Source organism: Mus caroli, chromosome 7 (assembly GCF_900094665.2).
Source record: "Mus caroli chromosome 7, CAROLI_EIJ_v1.1, whole genome shotgun sequence".
Lineage (NCBI taxonomy): Eukaryota > Metazoa > Chordata > Mammalia > Rodentia > Muridae > Mus > Mus caroli.
Genome location: NC_034576.1, coordinates 33,554,162 through 33,571,474, shown reverse-complemented (window position 1 = coordinate 33,571,474; position 17,313 = coordinate 33,554,162). Strand labels below are relative to the sequence as shown.

Here is a 17,313-nt window from a genome sequence, read left to right as displayed (position 1 = left end):
GATTGTAATCTGAAATTAAAGCCAAATCACCCCTTTCCTCCTCTTGTACTTTCAGTCAGAGCGTTTTTTATCACAGAAGCTAGAACAATATTCTCCCCCAGCTCCCACTCCCTCACCTTGACACCCCGAGGCCTGCGGCTTCAGGATAAATTATACCACATGCTTTACTGGCTCTCCAGCTTTACAGACAGCAGATGGTGAGATCCCTTGACCTCTATAATCTCGTGAGCCAATTCCTAACTAAACCTCTTCTTATAAATCTATATATATCCTATTGATGTGTTTCTTTGGAGAGCTATCACTAATACACACACGTGCTCTGGCCATCCCTATCCAGACAGCAGTGATGTGTTAGAGAAGAACTAGCTAGCTCTCTGGGAACTGTGCCTTGGGCATGAGGACCTCCTTAAACAGTGTGTACTCAGTGCTTGGTTTCACACTCTTCCTGCCCTCCTCCCTTGCTGAGGAAGCATGTAGACCCAAGAGCAAATACAGATCCATTCCAGGTCAAATGTTCCCGGGTTTCTGACATTTCATAACAGAGGACTTGGCTGTCCACATTCCTCTGCACTAAGCTGTCACTAGATCCAGAAACCCCAGTATTCTAAAGTACCACATGGCTATCATCCGATTTCTCTTGCTATCTTTCTCATTCAGCATTGTGATAGCCTAATGTGTCACCCCTTGAAAATATTAATGTAGGTCTGTAATCCAATGCTCAGGTGGCTGAGGCAGGGGCATCTGGAGTTCCAAGGCATCCTGTACTACATGCTGAGATCTGGTCTCAAAAAATAAGAACAGGAGGCTGGGCATGAAGGCAGAGGCAGACGGATCTCTGTGAGTTCAAGGCCAGCCAGGACTACATAGAGAAATTTTGGCTTAAGAAAAATGAAAACAAAAAACCCATAAGAGGAAAAAAAAATGAACAATGAAAAAAGAACAAAGGGCTGGAGAGATAGCTCAGCAGTTAAAAGCACTGACTGCAGTTCGAAAGTTCAGTTCCTAGCGCAAACATTAGGTACCTCACAACCTCCTGAAACTGCAGCTCCAGGGAACCGAATGTCTTCTTCTGACCCCCACATACATGCACACAAGTGCCATCCATTAATACTTAAAAAAGAGAAAGTGCCAATACAAATTTGTCATTTAGAGTTTCACTAGTCAAGTTCTCCAGTGAGTGAAGCATACTACAAACACAGAGCCCCCAAATAAGTTACTTATGATCTTATTCTCATATATGTTCCAATATGGTCACCAGACTTGGACAAAGAGAAGTAGAGTTTGGTTCCCAGCAGCACCTACATTGGGCAGTTCACCATATCCTGTAATTCTAGGGTCAGGAGATCCAGTGCCCTCTCCTGGCCTCTTTGAGTACCTGTACACACGTGCAAGTCCATATGCAAATATGTACATGCACATAAATGTCTTGAAAAGGGAAAGGAGCTGGTGATATAAGCAGAGCATGTGCGTTCTCTAGACGACGGCAGAGACACCAGAAAGAGGTAAGTGTGCTTGCTCCCTGGGAAGGCAGCTGGGAAGAGGCTGGGAACGGTGGCCGTGCGTGCACTGCAGTTGCTTCTGCAGGATGTGACGCTTAATCTCATGCATTTATCAGCTGTATTTCAATCTGAAAAAAAAAATTTTTTTTCAAAGAGAAATGACTGAGAGGTTTTCTTTTTCCTTGTGTAGCATTGTTTCATTCTGGAATCTTCCAATTAAGCTTTTGGCTAAACACATAAATATGATAATGATAATTATTCAGGAATTGAGAGGTTTTCGAAAACACTGTGTGCCATTAGAGTAATCAAGCCAAGCTCTCACACATCTTGGCTTTTCAGGATAATTACACCACACTGGAGGCCCAGATGGGGTGAATGAGAAAGCCATGGGTGTCTGCCACATAGGAACAAGAAAACACCACACACAACTACTCAACTGGCAATTGAAATTTGCAGTTAACATTGCACACAAGAAAGGAATTGAAATGCTTGGATTGGGGGCAAAACATTTATTTTCAAAAACCAAACATAGAACAGTAGTAAGAAATATTCCTCACAACTTATTTTGATCGTGTGAGTCAAGACACAATTTTAAAGCTGAGAATAGTTCATTTTACATGGTCTATTTTTTTAGAGGCTTAAAAAAATTTTTTTGAGCCGTGCATGGTGGCGCAGGCCTTTAATCCCAGCACTGGGGAGGCAGAGGCAGGCAGATTTCTGAGCTTGAGGCCAGCCTGGTCTACAAAGTGAGTTCCAGGACAGTCTGGGCTATACAGAGAAACCCTGTCTCAAAACAAACAAACAAACAAACAAACAAAAACCCCAAACACAAAAAAAAATTTTTTTGATGTATTTTATGTTTGTCTCCATGTATGTCTATGCACCACATTCGTGCTTGGTGCCCTCTGAGTTGTGGAATGTTGTTAGCTGTCGCATGGGGGCTGTGAACTGAAGCTGGGTCCTCACAAAAATAAGTGTTCTTAACTACTGGACCACCCACCCAGCAAATTTTATTTTTTCATTTTAGGCAGTCTCACTGTGTAGCCCAGGCTAGCAGAGTCCTCAGATTTTTTTCTGCTTCCAAAGGCAGATTACAGGTGTGCATCACCACCTGCTATCACACCCGTCTCAGCTCAACTCCCAATGAGACCTAAGCAATCAACTTCTGTTGCATAACTATTTCCTTTGTGGAAGAGAGAGGGTTCAGAAGATTCCCAAAACTAAGCACACGGTCTCAGGAAGCGCCTGAATTTTACATGTCTCAGGAAGCTCAGAAAGTAAGGAGATTCACAAGGCCTTTCCCCAAGGTTCTATCACAGCCAGTAATTGCTGAGGGGGTGCCTTCTGAGTAGCTGCTGAAGCTCTGGTAGGGAGCAACTGGATGCAACTTCTAGGAGCTGGGGACAATTTGATTCACTGTGCTCCTGTAAGTAAGCCAAATGGACCCATTTGTTCATGAGCTACACTTGTCTGTGGATAACACTGCCTGGCAGGTTTAGGCTTTTGTTCATTTCTCCCAGGAAAAGCCACACAACTGCTCTCATCCTATTGACTAGGCAAGGATTAGGGTTGTCCTCTCTGGTAAAAATACTAACTCCAATCACTTGAGTTCTTTTAAATAATGTATCTAGCATAATTGTAAAGGAAGAAAATGTAATTTGCATGATTGCAATATTAGAATTAACAATGACTTCACATGTATTTATTATGTGTTAATGAACTGGAGCATCAGATAGACAACATAGGCAAAAAATGTGTAGGTTTTCAGGAGGAAAAGAAAATCAATTTTGTTTTTGTTTTGTTTTGTTTTCTTGAGACAGCAGGATCTCATTTTGTAGCTCAGGCCTGGAACTCACAATTCTCCTACTTCCCAACTGCTGGAACTACCAGTGTGGCATATACCTACCTAAATTTAAATAACCTAACTGTATATTTCTAGAACTGAAAAAGACTATACTTACCGGGATGAATAGCTGGTTAAGATAAGTACAAGAAGGGCCTGGAGGGACGGTTCAACAGTGAAGGTTGCCCTTCCAGAGGACCTGGCTCAATTCCCAACAACCACATGGTGGGTCATAACAGTCTGTAAATCAAGTCCCAGGGGATCTAATGCCCCCTTCTGGCCTCCACAGCCACTGCACATACTTCATATATAATATATATATATATATGTCTGTACAAACACCCATATTAAAAAAAAAAAAGGAAAATCTTTTTTAAAAGATAAGTACAAGAAAGACTAATTGAAATCAAGAATTTGGATATTAGCTCAGTGGTACTTATCTAGCATGCACATATAAGGCTGCAGATTCAATGCCCAGCACCACACACAGGTCACTTTAAAAAAGTGTGGACCTTATATTTAGAAATAAAATTACTGATAATTATAGCCTAGTTGGGTGTAGTGCCAAATGACTTTTCTTGATATTCAGGAGGCAGAGACACATGGATCCCTTTGTGTTCCAGCCTGGGCTACACAGCAAATTCCAGGACAGTCAGGGCTATATAGACTCTGTCTCAAAACAACAAAAAAGAGTTTGCGTGTTTCCTGGTTAGGGTTACTATTGCTATGATAAAACACCAGGACCAAAAAGCAACTTGGGGGGGGGGGTCAGGATTTCTTCCCTTACACTTCTAGGTAACACTCCCTCACTGAGGGAAGCCAGGACTGGAACCTGGAGGCATAAGCTGATGCAGAGGCCATGGAGGGGTGCTGCTTATAGCTTTGCTCTCCAAGGTTTGCTTAGCCTGCTTTCTTATAGAACCTAGGACAACCAGCCCAGAGGTGGCTCCACCCACAATGGGCTGGGTCTTCCCCCATCAATTAGTAATTAAGAAAATGTCTGACAGATCATATGAAAGCATTTTCTCTATTGATGTCCCCTTTCTCTAACCTGTATCAAGCTGACACAAAACTAGTCAGCACAGTGTGTATGCATGCTACTTCCCTTCCCAAATATGCAATTTTTTAAACATTTATTTATTTACTTTATGTGAGTACACTGTTGCTCTCTCCAGAGACACCAGAAGAGGGTGTCAGATCCTGTTAGAGATGGTTGTGAGCCACCATACCATGTGGTTGCTGGGACTTGAACTCAGGACCTCTGGAAGAGCAGTCAGTGCTCTTAACTGCTGAGTCATCTCTCCAGTCTCCCACCCCCTACCCCCAAATATTTATTAAAACAAAAGCTCCTTTAGTCCCAGTCTTGGGAGACAAAGGCAGGCAGATCTCTGTGAGTCCAAGGCCTATGTTGTCTACAGTTCTAGGCCAGAGCAATAGAGTGAGACCTAGCCTTGAAACAAACAAACACCAACAAAACGTTCTGTTTGTCAGCTGGCAAGATGGCTGTAGTGGGTAAAAGCTGCCTGCCGCCAAGCTTGATGACTTGAGTTTGGTTCCCAGGACCCACATGATAAAGAACAGAACTGATCTCTTCCAGAAGTTGTCCCCTTACCTCTACCTGAGGGCTATGGCACCTATGTGTATCCACATAAACACACACACACAACCACTTTTCTTTTCTTTTTCCTTTTTTTCTTTTTTCTTTTTGGTTTTTCGAGACAGGGTCTCTCTGTGTAGCACTGGCTGTCCTGAAACTCACTAGACCAGGCTGGCCTCGAACTCAGAAATCCACCTGCCTCTGCCTCCCAAGTGCTGGAATTAAAGGCATGTGCCACCACTGCTCGGCCCACAACCACTTTTCAATATTGCCCCAGTGAGGATTAAACTTCACATGAATTCTTGGGAGACACATTCAAACTATAGCAGACACAAACCTTAGGCCACTGAAGACCCTAGGAACCATGGATAAAGGCAGTTTGTTGAGGGTGATGGGAGGAGAGGGGGATAGATACTGTAATGGAGAAATTATCAAATTGGCAATTAAATGTACTATGTAATTAGGACATGGAGTACAGCTAGTTCCATCACCGGCTAACACCATGGAATAAACCCAAGAGAGATGGCAGTGATGTGGTATGTGTGAAGCCAGGAGATGTGAGAGATGTAAATTTGAGAGTTGGGTATCATCAGTTTATAGAAACTGACAAGGGAAAGAATGTGTTCACTATGGAAGAGAAGGCAACATTGGTCTGAGACCTACAAAGGGAAGGAGACTCCAAACGCAGATTTGTGCACCAGATAATGACTGTATGCTGAAGCAGGGACCCCTTGAAGCCACTGGGCACCAGTCACAGCTCAGCTCATCAATCTTCTCTCCTGCTTTCCCGGAACACCCAGATAATCACCATGCATTGGCTCAGCGCACCAGACATCCTACTTGCTGCCTGTGTCGGCTCTTATCCCAGTTGTTCACTCTTGCGGCAAATGTCTACCGAGCAGCTGTCCTGGACCGGTTGCTACACTTGGCCCCAAGGATGATGCAAACAGTGTCCAAAACCAGAAACCCTTCCTCAAAATATTTGCATTCTAGCCAAGAAGGGAGACAAACACCTATGACTAAATAGACAAATGCAATGGGGGGTAGGGAGGGAGCAAGGCAAGAAGAGGGGTGTAAAGCGAGATCTACTGTAGTTTTGTAAATACATCACCTCTTAGGGCAGCTTTGAGCAGAGTATAATGAACTGTGAAAGCTATGAGAAGAAGGGATGCTTGGAACAGTATGGAGCTGTGTAACAACAAATTAAATCATCCATGCCCTCATAAGCCAAACTAGGAAGTCTGATTTTCACTTTGTGTAACATGTAATCTGTGGAGAGCACTGAGTAGTCAGATGTGATCTTGATTTGAACAAAAGTCCACAATCTCTTGCTACTTGAACATGATTCCCCCTGACTGTTGTGTTAAGAAAAACCTAGTAGGGGTAAGAGAAATAGAATTCTTCGGGAGCTACTGCCAACAACTCTGCCAGGTAACTGAGGCTTTATATAGAGCTGTACGGATGGAGACGTCCAGCCTGAACAGACAAGATTTACAGTTAGGACAGGTGTGGAGGTGTAAGACAATCCAGAACTGGGGTCCTAGCTACTAAATAAACGTTCCCGGTTCATAGTTACCTCCGAGAACATGCTAGAGGGACAAGTTTGGAGTAAAACCGAATAGTTACATCTCTGGATGCAAAGTTTTAAGATGCCAATTTGGCATCCGATCGGAGAGATGATCGTTATTAAGAAAGTGGAGTTGACATTAAGTGATCAAAGCGGCAGAGAAACACTTGGACTGGTGTTTCTTGCATAGTTAGTGGCCGGGAACATCTTGAAAGCTAGGAGCACGGATCTAGCCGCATAAAAAGGGTTGGACTCAGTTTGGGGGACAGAGTCCCAGCGCCTCCCGGAGCGGCAGCCCTTGGAATGTGAGATTCCTCTTGCGAAGATGGCTGCTCTGGCGTTGACAGTGAGAGCTCCGTGGAGAGCGGCTCCGGAGCTGGGAGGCGACCGCTTACAAAGACTCTGGGCTTGTACCAAAGTACAGTCCGCCTAGAAATGGCAGAGGCCGCAGTCAGCATCATCAGGCGGGATGGGCCCTCGTCTAGTCTTCCCGCGACGTCTAGGTGCCGTGAAAATCTTCCACGTCGGGAGCGCGAACTAAGCGCTCTGGGCCGCCGCGGAAAGAGCCAGGGACCGTCCGTGAGCTCGGCGAGTCTCGCGAGAAAGCACGCCGCCTCGCCCTCCCGGCATGCCCTGCGCCGCCGCCGCTGCTGCCGCCGCCGCCGCCGCCGCGCCGCGGTTTGAGGGCGGGAGGCTGGGGGAGGGTAAGCGGAGCCGGCGCGGCCGCCATGTTGGTTCTGAGGCGGCTGCTGTGAGGCGCCGACGGAGCGAGCGAGCGGGCGGGCGGGCGGAGCGGCGGGCGCAGCGCGGGATCTGACTGAGTGCGAGCGGCGGGCGACGGCGGCGGCGCCATGAGCGGGGGCACCCCTTACATCGGCAGCAAGATCAGCCTCATCTCCAAGGCGGAGATCCGCTACGAGGGCATCCTCTACACCATCGACACCGAGAACTCCACGGTAGCCCTCGCCAAAGGTACGGCGGGGCGGGCCTCGGGGTTTTGGGGGGCGCGGGCAGAGCGCCCCGCCGCCCTCGCGCTCTTCTCCCTCTGCGGTCCTCACGGGCCTCGCTCCCTCCGGGCCCCCAAGCGACAAGGGCCGGGCTGCGGCCTCCCCGGGCTCCCCGGGCTGCTTCCTTTCCCCCGAAGCTCCGCGCCTTCCATCCGGGGAACGAGTGCGCGGCGCCCGGGGCGGGGCGATGCTAAAGTCCCGGGAACCAGCCTGAGAACACACCCAGGTTCGTGGCTTCCAAGACCGAAATTCGGTCGTTCTGTCTTCGGAAGCGCGGAACAAAGCCGGAGGAGTCGAAGAATCTTGACGCCTACCTCGAGATGAATGCGGATGTGTTGATTCCTCGGGCACCCATTTTCTCAGCGTTCTTCGTCTGGGTCGGTGGCGACGGTTGTCGAGTGAACTCCTAAGGAGTGTGCTCCAAACTTTGGGTTTGCGCCGCAGACTTGTGATCTCGAAAGGCCGTTTGGTACCGTCCAGTCGATCACATCCCGTTTGTCTCCTCTGTGATTGTTACCTGTTATGCCGGAATTCTTATGCAACCGAAGGGTGCGCGTTAAAATGCTTGCTTGCTTGTCCCCACGGGCCAATTTTCTGGAACCCTGGTAGAAAGGAAAGTTCAAGTTTTGATGATCCGGGACTCTTGTACACAGTTCAGAGCGAGTACTATCGGGGCGCTGACTGACTCCGCTGTACTTGGGGAGAGGAAGTTGTGTGGAAGGGGATCCCCCCTACTTACCCCAACCCCATAGTCTGTACAGTCGATACAGTCAGTTTGTGGGTTTTGTTTCCGTCCACGCGTGCTAGTGCCAGGAAGGCACAAAGAAAATAGACTTGAGTTTCTGATCTTAGGGGAAGTCTTATAACAGTTTCTGATACCAGGGAGGTCTATTTTCCCACCACACCTAGTAGAATTGTTAAGAGCTAAGTATGCTAGGGAAAAAGGTCCTAGGGATAGCAAGATTCTAAATCTAAAAGCATTTTTTATAGATGTTTCTTTTAACAGTTTCAGTTTGGGGCCAAATCGACCTTTCCTGAATTCTACCTAATAGGGAGTAGGGGTGTGGCTTGATTGACAGCTCTTTCCTAGCAAGTGGGAGATCTGGGTTCCCTCCCCAGAACCACAAAAACAAAGCTTAAAAAAGGGACACTAAAGCTGGGCGTGGTGGCGCACGCCTTTAATCCCAGCACTCGGGAGGCAGAGACTGGCGGATTTCTGAGTTCGAGGCCAGCCTGGTCTACAAAGCGAGTGCCAGGACAGCCAGGGCTATACAGAGAAACCCTGTCTCGAAAAACCAAAAAAAAAAAACAAACAAAAAAAAAGGGACACTATAAAAGAGTAGGGTGATGGTTTCCACAGTTGCATTGTGATACTTACGTAACTTTTGGCAATTTACTTTAAAAAAAAAATCCTTGAATCAAATACTGAAAAGTCAAGGAGTCTGCTTTTTAAAGAGCAGTATGAGGCCTGGCGCTGTGACACTCTCCTGTAGTCCCCCATATGCTAAATCAGGGCTGCTAAAGCAATACAGCTAGGAGGTCATCTCAGTCGACTAGAGTGCTTGCTTAAATGCATAAAACCCGGTTGGCTCCCCAGTGAGAAAAACCGAGTGTGGGTGGTGCATGCCTGTGATTCCACCAGGGAGGTCGAAGCAGGAGGTCAGGCATTCAAGTTCTGCCTGGTACACATGAAACCCTCTCAAAAAAGGCCAAAACTGAGACTCAGGGACTACCCCGTAACTTTCTCTTTACCTTGTGGAGTTTGTAACACATTGCCTGTTAAAGAACCTGCTTTCATCTTTGTAGCTGTTCACTATACTTAAGGATGTATGATTCTCCTTAGTAATTCCTGAAGCCTTGACTAATAGTGTGAAGCTGGGCTTGGTGGTACGGGCCTTTTGCCGGCTTTCAGGAGGTTAGTGACAGCTGGGTCTGAGTTCCAGGCAGCCCTCATCAATTTAGAGAGTTCCAAAACTTCCCAGTGAGACACTGCCTCAACAACAAATGAGAGTTGACTGTGATGTCCTGAAACAGCTTGATGGTGTTAGTTTTAATGACTTTATTAAAGGGTGGGGTAAAGCTCTCTAAGGTTCTTGGTGCTCTCACCAGGTGTTCTACACACTGGTTGAGAACAGTATTTCTCGCTGACGTGTTTTTGTAGAGGTTTGGGGATTATTCTTTGCATGGACTCATGTAACTTGGGCTGGCTTTCATCAAGGATGACTTTGATATACTGATCTGCCAGCTTCTAATTTGAATTCCTAGTCCTCTAGCCACCACCTATGTGCTAGGATTGTAAGGCATGAGCCAGACTTAATAACTTTTTAAAAAATATTTTTTACTTATATGTGGTCTGTGTGGTGCTAAGTGCATGTGAGTACTGGTATTGGCAGAAGCCATAGGTGTCAGATACACACAGACACACACACACACACACACACACCAGCTGGAGAACCACCTGTCATCAAATTCAGGTCCTCTGGTGGAAGAGTAGTTTATGCTCTTTAAAAGCTAAGCCAGCATATTTTTGAGATTTCTTTTTTCTTCTGTTTCCCCTGGGTTGGCCTGTTGGTCATTTGGTTTGCCAGTAACGCAGGCAGTCCTAGAACTCACTATATAACTCAAACTGACCTTAAATTGTCAATGGTCCTTTTGCCTCTGCCCTCCAAGTACTGGTACTAGAGGTGTAAACCCATGCCCAGCCTTCTGGGCTTTTTGAGGTAGGGGTCTCACTGTGTGCCCTTCTTAGGCCTTGAATGTTACACTGCTTCCATCTCCATGATTACAGACTTGCCATCACAGCCCACTTTTAAAGATTTTGAATATATTAAATGTTAACTGTAAACCTATCCTTTTATATCTTAACCTTCAAAAAAATTGTGACCCAAAGTTTTAAAAAATGTGTCTCTTCCAAGAAAATGTTTTATTAGAGTAAAATTTTGGGCATCTTATTAGTTCATAATAAATTATGAGCATTTAATTTATATTTATAATGTTATTTAATCCATGTATCGATATATACTTTTTTCTCCTTAATGTCCAGTACTTAACACTTCATCTTTCAAAATTAGAAGTTGGGGACTAGAGAGATGACTAAAGCCTATAAGGTGTCTGCCTTAGGTGTCAATTCTTAGGATCCATATGGTGGAAAGAGAACCAACTACAGCAAATTGTTCTCTGACCTGCACAAATGCACACAAAATAACTTTTTTTTTTACCTTTATTTTTATTTTATGTGTATGCATGTTTTGTTTGCATGTATGTCTGTGCACCACACATGTCTGACCCATTGAGGCCTGGAAAGGGCCTCAGATTCTCTGGGACTAGAATTACAAGTGATAGTGAGTACTGAAAGAGCAACTACTGCTCTTAACCCTGAGCCATTCCCCAGCCCCAAAGAGTTGGAGAAATGCTTCAGCTGTTAAGAGCGCAACAGTTTGAACTTTGTATATATAGATTTTATATATACATACATACACACACACACACACACACACACACACATATATATATATATATATATATATATATATACACACACATATATATATATATATAGCGTGTGTATTCTTAGCTTGTTTACAGTTTGGGGCTATTGAGAACAATGCTTTTAGGAAAATTAATGTTTGAATGCACTGATGTGTTGAAATAATTTTCTGGGGAAGCACATACTTAGAATTTGAGTTGTAGGAATATAGGGAAAATATGTCTTTACTAAGTAATGCAAAGTAATTTTCTCTAGTAGGTGATTGTGCATGTGTATTTTCAACAGCAAGAATTCTAGTTGTTCCATATGTCTCACCAGCCATAATACTAAATGCCATACATGCCATATATTTTAATTCTCACCAGTTTGCTGGGTAGGGAGTTCAGTGTATTTTTTATTTATTTTTGTTATTAATTGGGTGTGCGTGGAAGAAGGTATGTTCACTTGAGTACAGGTGCCCACAGAGAGCAGAGGTGTGGATACTTCTGGAGCAGGAGTTACAGGTCGTTCTGAGCCACCTAGTGTGGGTGCTGAAAGTCAGATGTGCTCTTAACTACTTCAGTCTCGTGAATGTGGTTTTAGGCCCTAGTTCTCTGTCAGCTAATGAGTTTTGGAGGTATTTCCTTATCTAAGCCATATGATGTTCATCTTTACTTAAGTGCCTTGGAAGTTATCACTCACTTTCCCACATCATTTTCTGGAGTTTTGAGTTCTAATAACACATCCTTTGGATGTATTTATTGCAACGTCTTTTCCTATGTAGTGGTTTCTTATTGTAGATAGATCTTTATTTTAATTTTCGCATGTTTATTAGGCTTTTCTTTGAGGGCTAGGTGGGTGGTGTGGTTTTTTTTTTTTTCTTTTTCTTTATTCCTGTTAATAACCTACTTTTTCTAATTCAATACTGTAGAAATACTTTTATCTTTTTAGAATGATTTTTATTTTGGTTTTTCACATTTAGGTCTATAATGCTTCTAAAACTGGTTTTGTATATGGCATAGAATATTTAGATCTTTAACTTAAGTAAAAGATTCACTTGGCTTTTATGGTTTGTATTATGATTTAAGTCTTTTACATGGCTATGACATATAGTTTACATATACCTGGACCTATATAATTCTTTTGATATTTTGGCTAGTTAACATTTGTATGGTATAGAATTCATTTATGCTTGTTTTAATGTCATTATTAAAAGCATTGCTCTTTTAATGTTCCAGTTTGGGTAATAAATTGAATCCGCCCACACTAATAAGAAGGTGAAAGCCTAATCTGGATTGGTAATGGTTGGGTTCCCTTGTGTTCTGCTACTACCTTCTAGAAGGTGAAACCCAGATAAGTTTCATGGCCTTTGATCCTAACAACCTAACTAAATGTCAGGAAGTCTTAAAGGGCAATCTGAAATGACATTGACAGTTGCTTTTTAAGTGTGTTTGTAGATAATTTGGGCCATGGTGTTTTCAGCAGCTGCTTTTAGCAGCTCCTCCAGTTTGTAGTCCTGTGTTATTCTTTTAAAATTAAAATGTTTGGGACTAGAGAGATGGTTCTGAGGGTAGGAGCACTGGCTGTTCTTCCAAAGGACCTGGGCTCGTATTTCAGCACTCACATGGCAGTTCACAGCCATCTGTAACTCCAGACGCTGGGGATCTGACTCCATCTTCTGGCCTCCAAGGGGCTGCTTATGTGTGGTACACATAACATACATACATGCAGGCAAAGCGTCGATACACATACTTTTTTTTCTTTTTTAAAATATTTATTTATTTTGTGTATATGAGTGCACTGTTGCTGTCTTCAGACACACAAGAAGAGGGCATCCCATTACAGATGGTTGTGAGCCACTTGGAAATTTAACTCAGAACCTCTGGAAGAGCAGTCGGTGCTCTTAACCACTGAGCCATCTCTCCAGCCTCTTATGTGGAGATCTTGTCCTCACCCTGACCCTTGACTTCCATAATCTCTTGTTCTTGTGACCTGGGCTCCAGGCTCCATCCAATGCTCTCAACAGGACTTCAAAGCATGTCTACTAGTTTGAAGGTTCCCTCAGGTTTGGCAGGGACCACGTGGACAAAAGTCTTGTAGAGCACAGCACCCTTGGGCAGACTAGTGACCAGATCCACAGAGATTTTGGGATTGGGCACGCCTCCTCCAGGGCATACAGGCACTTGTTCCTCCCAAGTCCCACATGGGTTCCTGGGTGCCATCTAGACTGACGCTGAGTGCCAAGGATGTTGCCAGCGTGAACGTAGTGACCTTCCATTTTCTTGATACCGTAGTGTTTGCCTTGTGATTTCCCACCAAGGTTCTTAGAGCTGCCACCTGTCTTCTTGGATGCGTGTCTGACAGCGAACGCTGTGGGTGCTGTGGGGCTCAGCAGGGCTGTCACTGCTGCCCATGTCCTCAGCATAAGCCCTGCCGCCGCCGCTACCATATTTGCTTCACATTCACTTCCAGGCTGAGAAGTCTCCGATAATTTTTTTTTAATTGAACATATGATCCCCTAAATGAGAGTGTTGGTGGATTTCTTCTACGAGTGGGTATGTAAAAGACGTAGTTTTATAACAAAATAGACATTGTTAGGAAGGTAAACTCTTGCTCTGTGACTTAAGTTTCCGGATATTAAAATGATAAGTAAGGGATAGGCACAAATTTGTGGAATAGTTCTGGTATGTTTGCCCTTCACATGTGGATGAATGCATTTAATAAGTCCGCTGTGCTAAAATGAGAGAAATTCATGCATAAATGAAAAAATTTTGTATGTTTAGTTAGCTGTCCTAGAGAATCATTCAGGTTGCCATTGCAGAGGGAAAAGATGGAAAAAGAATGGCAAGTCGATAGCTTTTAAATGAGTTGCCCTTAAACTTCAGGGAATTTGTGTCAGATACAAAAGTAGTAAACTGTTAAAAGAGTCTTTCATCTTCTTGTCAACTGGGTTAGCTTATCCTCCTGGTTGTTCATTTGTCCCATAGTCATAAACCACTGTCCCAGTGGTGTGATCAGGAAAGCATCAAAAGTTCCTACGAGGTATTTTACTGACCTTTTGAGACTGGCTCTTTTTCTGTGAGGCTAGCTTCAAGTTCATGATATCTACCTTCCTCTGCCTCACTGGTGCTGAGATAAAGGCATGCATTGCCATACTGGCAGCAACTTGCATGATGGGAATCTAAATCTAATAACTCACAAAATTGCTACCTCAAACAGCAAAGATCTCATTAAATTTAAAGCCCAGATTTCTTTTGTTTGCCCTATTATAGTGAAGTTGTCTGAACTAAGGCTTCAAAGCATTTTTGTTGTTGCTATGTAAGCTACAGAAATATGGGGTACTTCTAAGAGTTTGAACTTGGGTGCTGTTTTTCTTGCAAGATGGATAAGATGAGCCATGACTTTCTATATGATAATACTGAAAAAAACAGTGTATACCAGAAGAAAATAATAGAGGAGAAAAATGAGAGCAAAGAAACATTATTGACCCAGTAACAGTGAGAGCTGTATTTAATTCAGTGCTGCAGTAATAACAGCAGTAAGTACAGGTAGTTTAACTTGAATTTAATTCTTCTCCAGGAACACTTTGCCCTTATTTTCTTTCATAATACTATAGAGTAATACTTAAGCTATTTTGAAACATGATCATATTAACAAGTTGTGTAGATAAAGTGTGAGTTGGTCAGGCTATTTTAATTTTTGTGTTTCTGGAAGAGCATGTGACCCAACAGGTTGATTGTCATACAGAATACTCCTTGACCATGGACAAGGGTTTTAACATCTTTTATCTTGTCCGTGGGAATGTAATGCCTACCTTTTACTCATCCTGATAATTACATGAAGTGTTGCATAAAAAGTAATAAATTACTTAATGAAATAGCAAAGCATTTTTAAGTACTTAGTGGCTAAAACCCCGACTTTTATAATCTGTTAGGCTCTTCTTTACTACGGTCTTGGTCTGACAGTCTTTCAGTGCACCTCATTCTCACTCATCACTTCACTGTCTTTGTCCTGTTTACGTTCCAAGATCAGTCATTCCAGTCAGAGAATTGTACCCTCCTCATTCCACACCCCCTACACCTCTATTGTACTTACTCTTGTACATACAAGCTTGCAGAAGTCACAGCTCTCGTTATATAACCATCTTCACTCTGCATTTACTTGGATTCACACACCTCAGCCGTCTTAGCAGTTTTGCAGGAGTCATGCTGTATTTCCATTCCCTACTCTTTTTTGTGAGGCTCCTGTGTTCCTGCTCTTTTCTTCAGACCTTCAACATTTGTACCCCAGTTTTACTTTCATTCTGCTAACTTGATTTCTTTTTAACTAGGCAAAGAGGGACTGGTGAGATGGCTCAGCAGTTAAGAGCACTGACTGCTCTTCTAGAGGTCCTGAGTTCAATCCCCAGCAACCACATGGTGGCTCACAACCATCTGTAATGGGATCTGATGCCCTCTTCTGGTGTATCTGAAGAGAGCAATGGTGCAGTCATACACATAAAATAAATAAATAAATCTTTAACTCAGTGAAGAATAGCAGGCAACGTGCAGTAGGTAATAGTAATGTGCTATAAATTTCAAAAGACTGGAAACAAGGATTTTGGAAGTTTGACAATAAAGAAATAAAAGTGAAAAGGTTGCTATATTTAATCTGACTTAAACATTACTCAATTAGGATCCGTGTAACAAAACAGCACATGGTACCCCATTGATATGTATAAGTTCTTATGTATCAGCTTAAGAGTAAACAGTAGAGCCAGTGAGGTGGGTCAGTACTTTAAGGCACTCGCCAGATGACCTAAATCAATCTGTATAACCTGGGATCCGTGTGAATGAAGGAGAGAGAGCCAGCTTCTGCAGGTTGTTCTCTGACTTTGTGCAGTGTGTAGCACACGTGTATACACACATAACATGTCTGCTGGTCAGTAAGGACAAGCCATACCTCCACCCCTTGTACCTGAGCACTTTGATCCTTTCAGCTCTCCCTATTGTTTTCTTCTCTAATTGCACTTCTAGTTTCTTTGGTTGTATCATTGGGAGATTAAAATATAGTACCAACCACAAGAAAGAATGCCCAACTGAGTTACATAGTCAAATAAGGGCAGGTGTGGCAAACGTCAGTAATCTCAGCACTGGGGAGGGCTGAGGCAGGCAGATTTCTGAATTCAAGGCCAGCCTGATCTACATAGCAAGTTCCACAACTACTTAGAGAGACCCTGTCTCAAGCAACACAAAACAAAATGAACAAGAGTCAAGGTAAAAAATGTAGACTGCTGGGGAAGGACATCAAATTAGACTTGTTTTTTTGTTTGTTTGTTTTTTAACTTTTCCTTCCTGTAAATTCTTATAAAAAAATGCACAAGATGTGCTCTTTTAAAGCTATAATTAAGGGCTGGAGAGGTGGCTCAGTGGTTAAGAGCACTGACTGCTCTTGCAGAGGTCTGAGTTCAATTCCCAGCACCCACATGGTGGCTCACAACCATCTGTAATGGGATCTGATGCCTCTTCTGGTGTGTCTGAAGAGAGCAATGGCGTATTCATATACATAAAATAAATAAATAAATCTCTTTTTTTTAAAGCCATAAATCCAGATAAGACCAAGTAGATTAGAGTACAGTATTAGTATTAACAAAGTTTTAGAGGACAAACAGCAAGTAAATGAGTTTAAAGAACAAATTCTTAGTAGAATTGAGCCTGTAAACTAAGTAGGTAGAAGGTAAAGCCGAGAAGTAACCTGATCTGTACCCCTAAAAGGCCCCCAAAAGGCTCTGAATTGGCATTGGCAGATGCAGAGGAAACTAAAATACTGTGAAGTAATTGAGGAATGTCAATAGAGCTAAAAACTAAAGGGTTAGTGTCTTAATCAGGGTTTCTATTCCTGCACAAATATCATGACCAAGAAGCAAGTTGGGGAGGAAAGGGTTTATTCAGTTTACACTTCCATACTGCTGTTCATCACCAAAGAAGTCAGGACTGGAACTCAAGCAGGTCAGAAAGCAGGAGCTGATGCAGAAGCCATGGATGGATGTTCTTTACTGGCTTGCCTCTCCTAGCTTGCTCAGCCTGCTCTCTTATAGAACCAAGACTACCAGCCCAGAGATGGCACCACCCACAAGGGGACCTCCCCGCTTGATCACTAATTGATGCCTTACAGCTGGATCTCGTGGAGGCATTTCCCCAACTGAAGCTCCTTTCTTTGTGATAACTCCAGCCTGTGTCAAGTTGACACACAAAACTAGCCAGTACAGTTAGCCCAGTTTGTTCAGACCAGCAAGTTCCTTCTTCATTTATATAACTGGTTACTTTCTTGTTCTCTAGAGACAATAAAATAAATA

At 43.5% G+C, this 17,313-nt stretch overlaps 1 protein-coding gene and 1 pseudogene across 5 annotated transcripts in view; one reads left to right on the top strand and one right to left on the bottom strand.

Annotated features, from left to right (window-relative positions):
* The first annotated feature begins 7,134 nt into the window (after positions 1 to 7,134).
* The window catches only part of Lsm14a (LSM14A mRNA processing body assembly factor), a 46,464-nt gene continuing 36,285 nt past the window's right edge, over positions 7,135 to 17,313 (top strand). For 4 of the 5 annotated variants that reach the window (XM_021167869.2, XM_029479449.1, XM_021167868.2 and 1 more), the window contains exon 1: positions 7,135 to 7,478. In XM_021167869.2, coding sequence (XP_021023528.1) covers positions 7,358 to 7,478 — 121 coding nt within the window. In that variant the 5' untranslated portion in view covers positions 7,135 to 7,357. Of the gene's footprint in view, positions 7,479 to 7,511; positions 8,063 to 17,313 lie in introns of those variants that run through there. The other variant, XM_029479450.1, reaches the window with a different exon arrangement.
* LOC110298549 lies at positions 13,010 to 13,428 on the bottom strand (annotated as a pseudogene).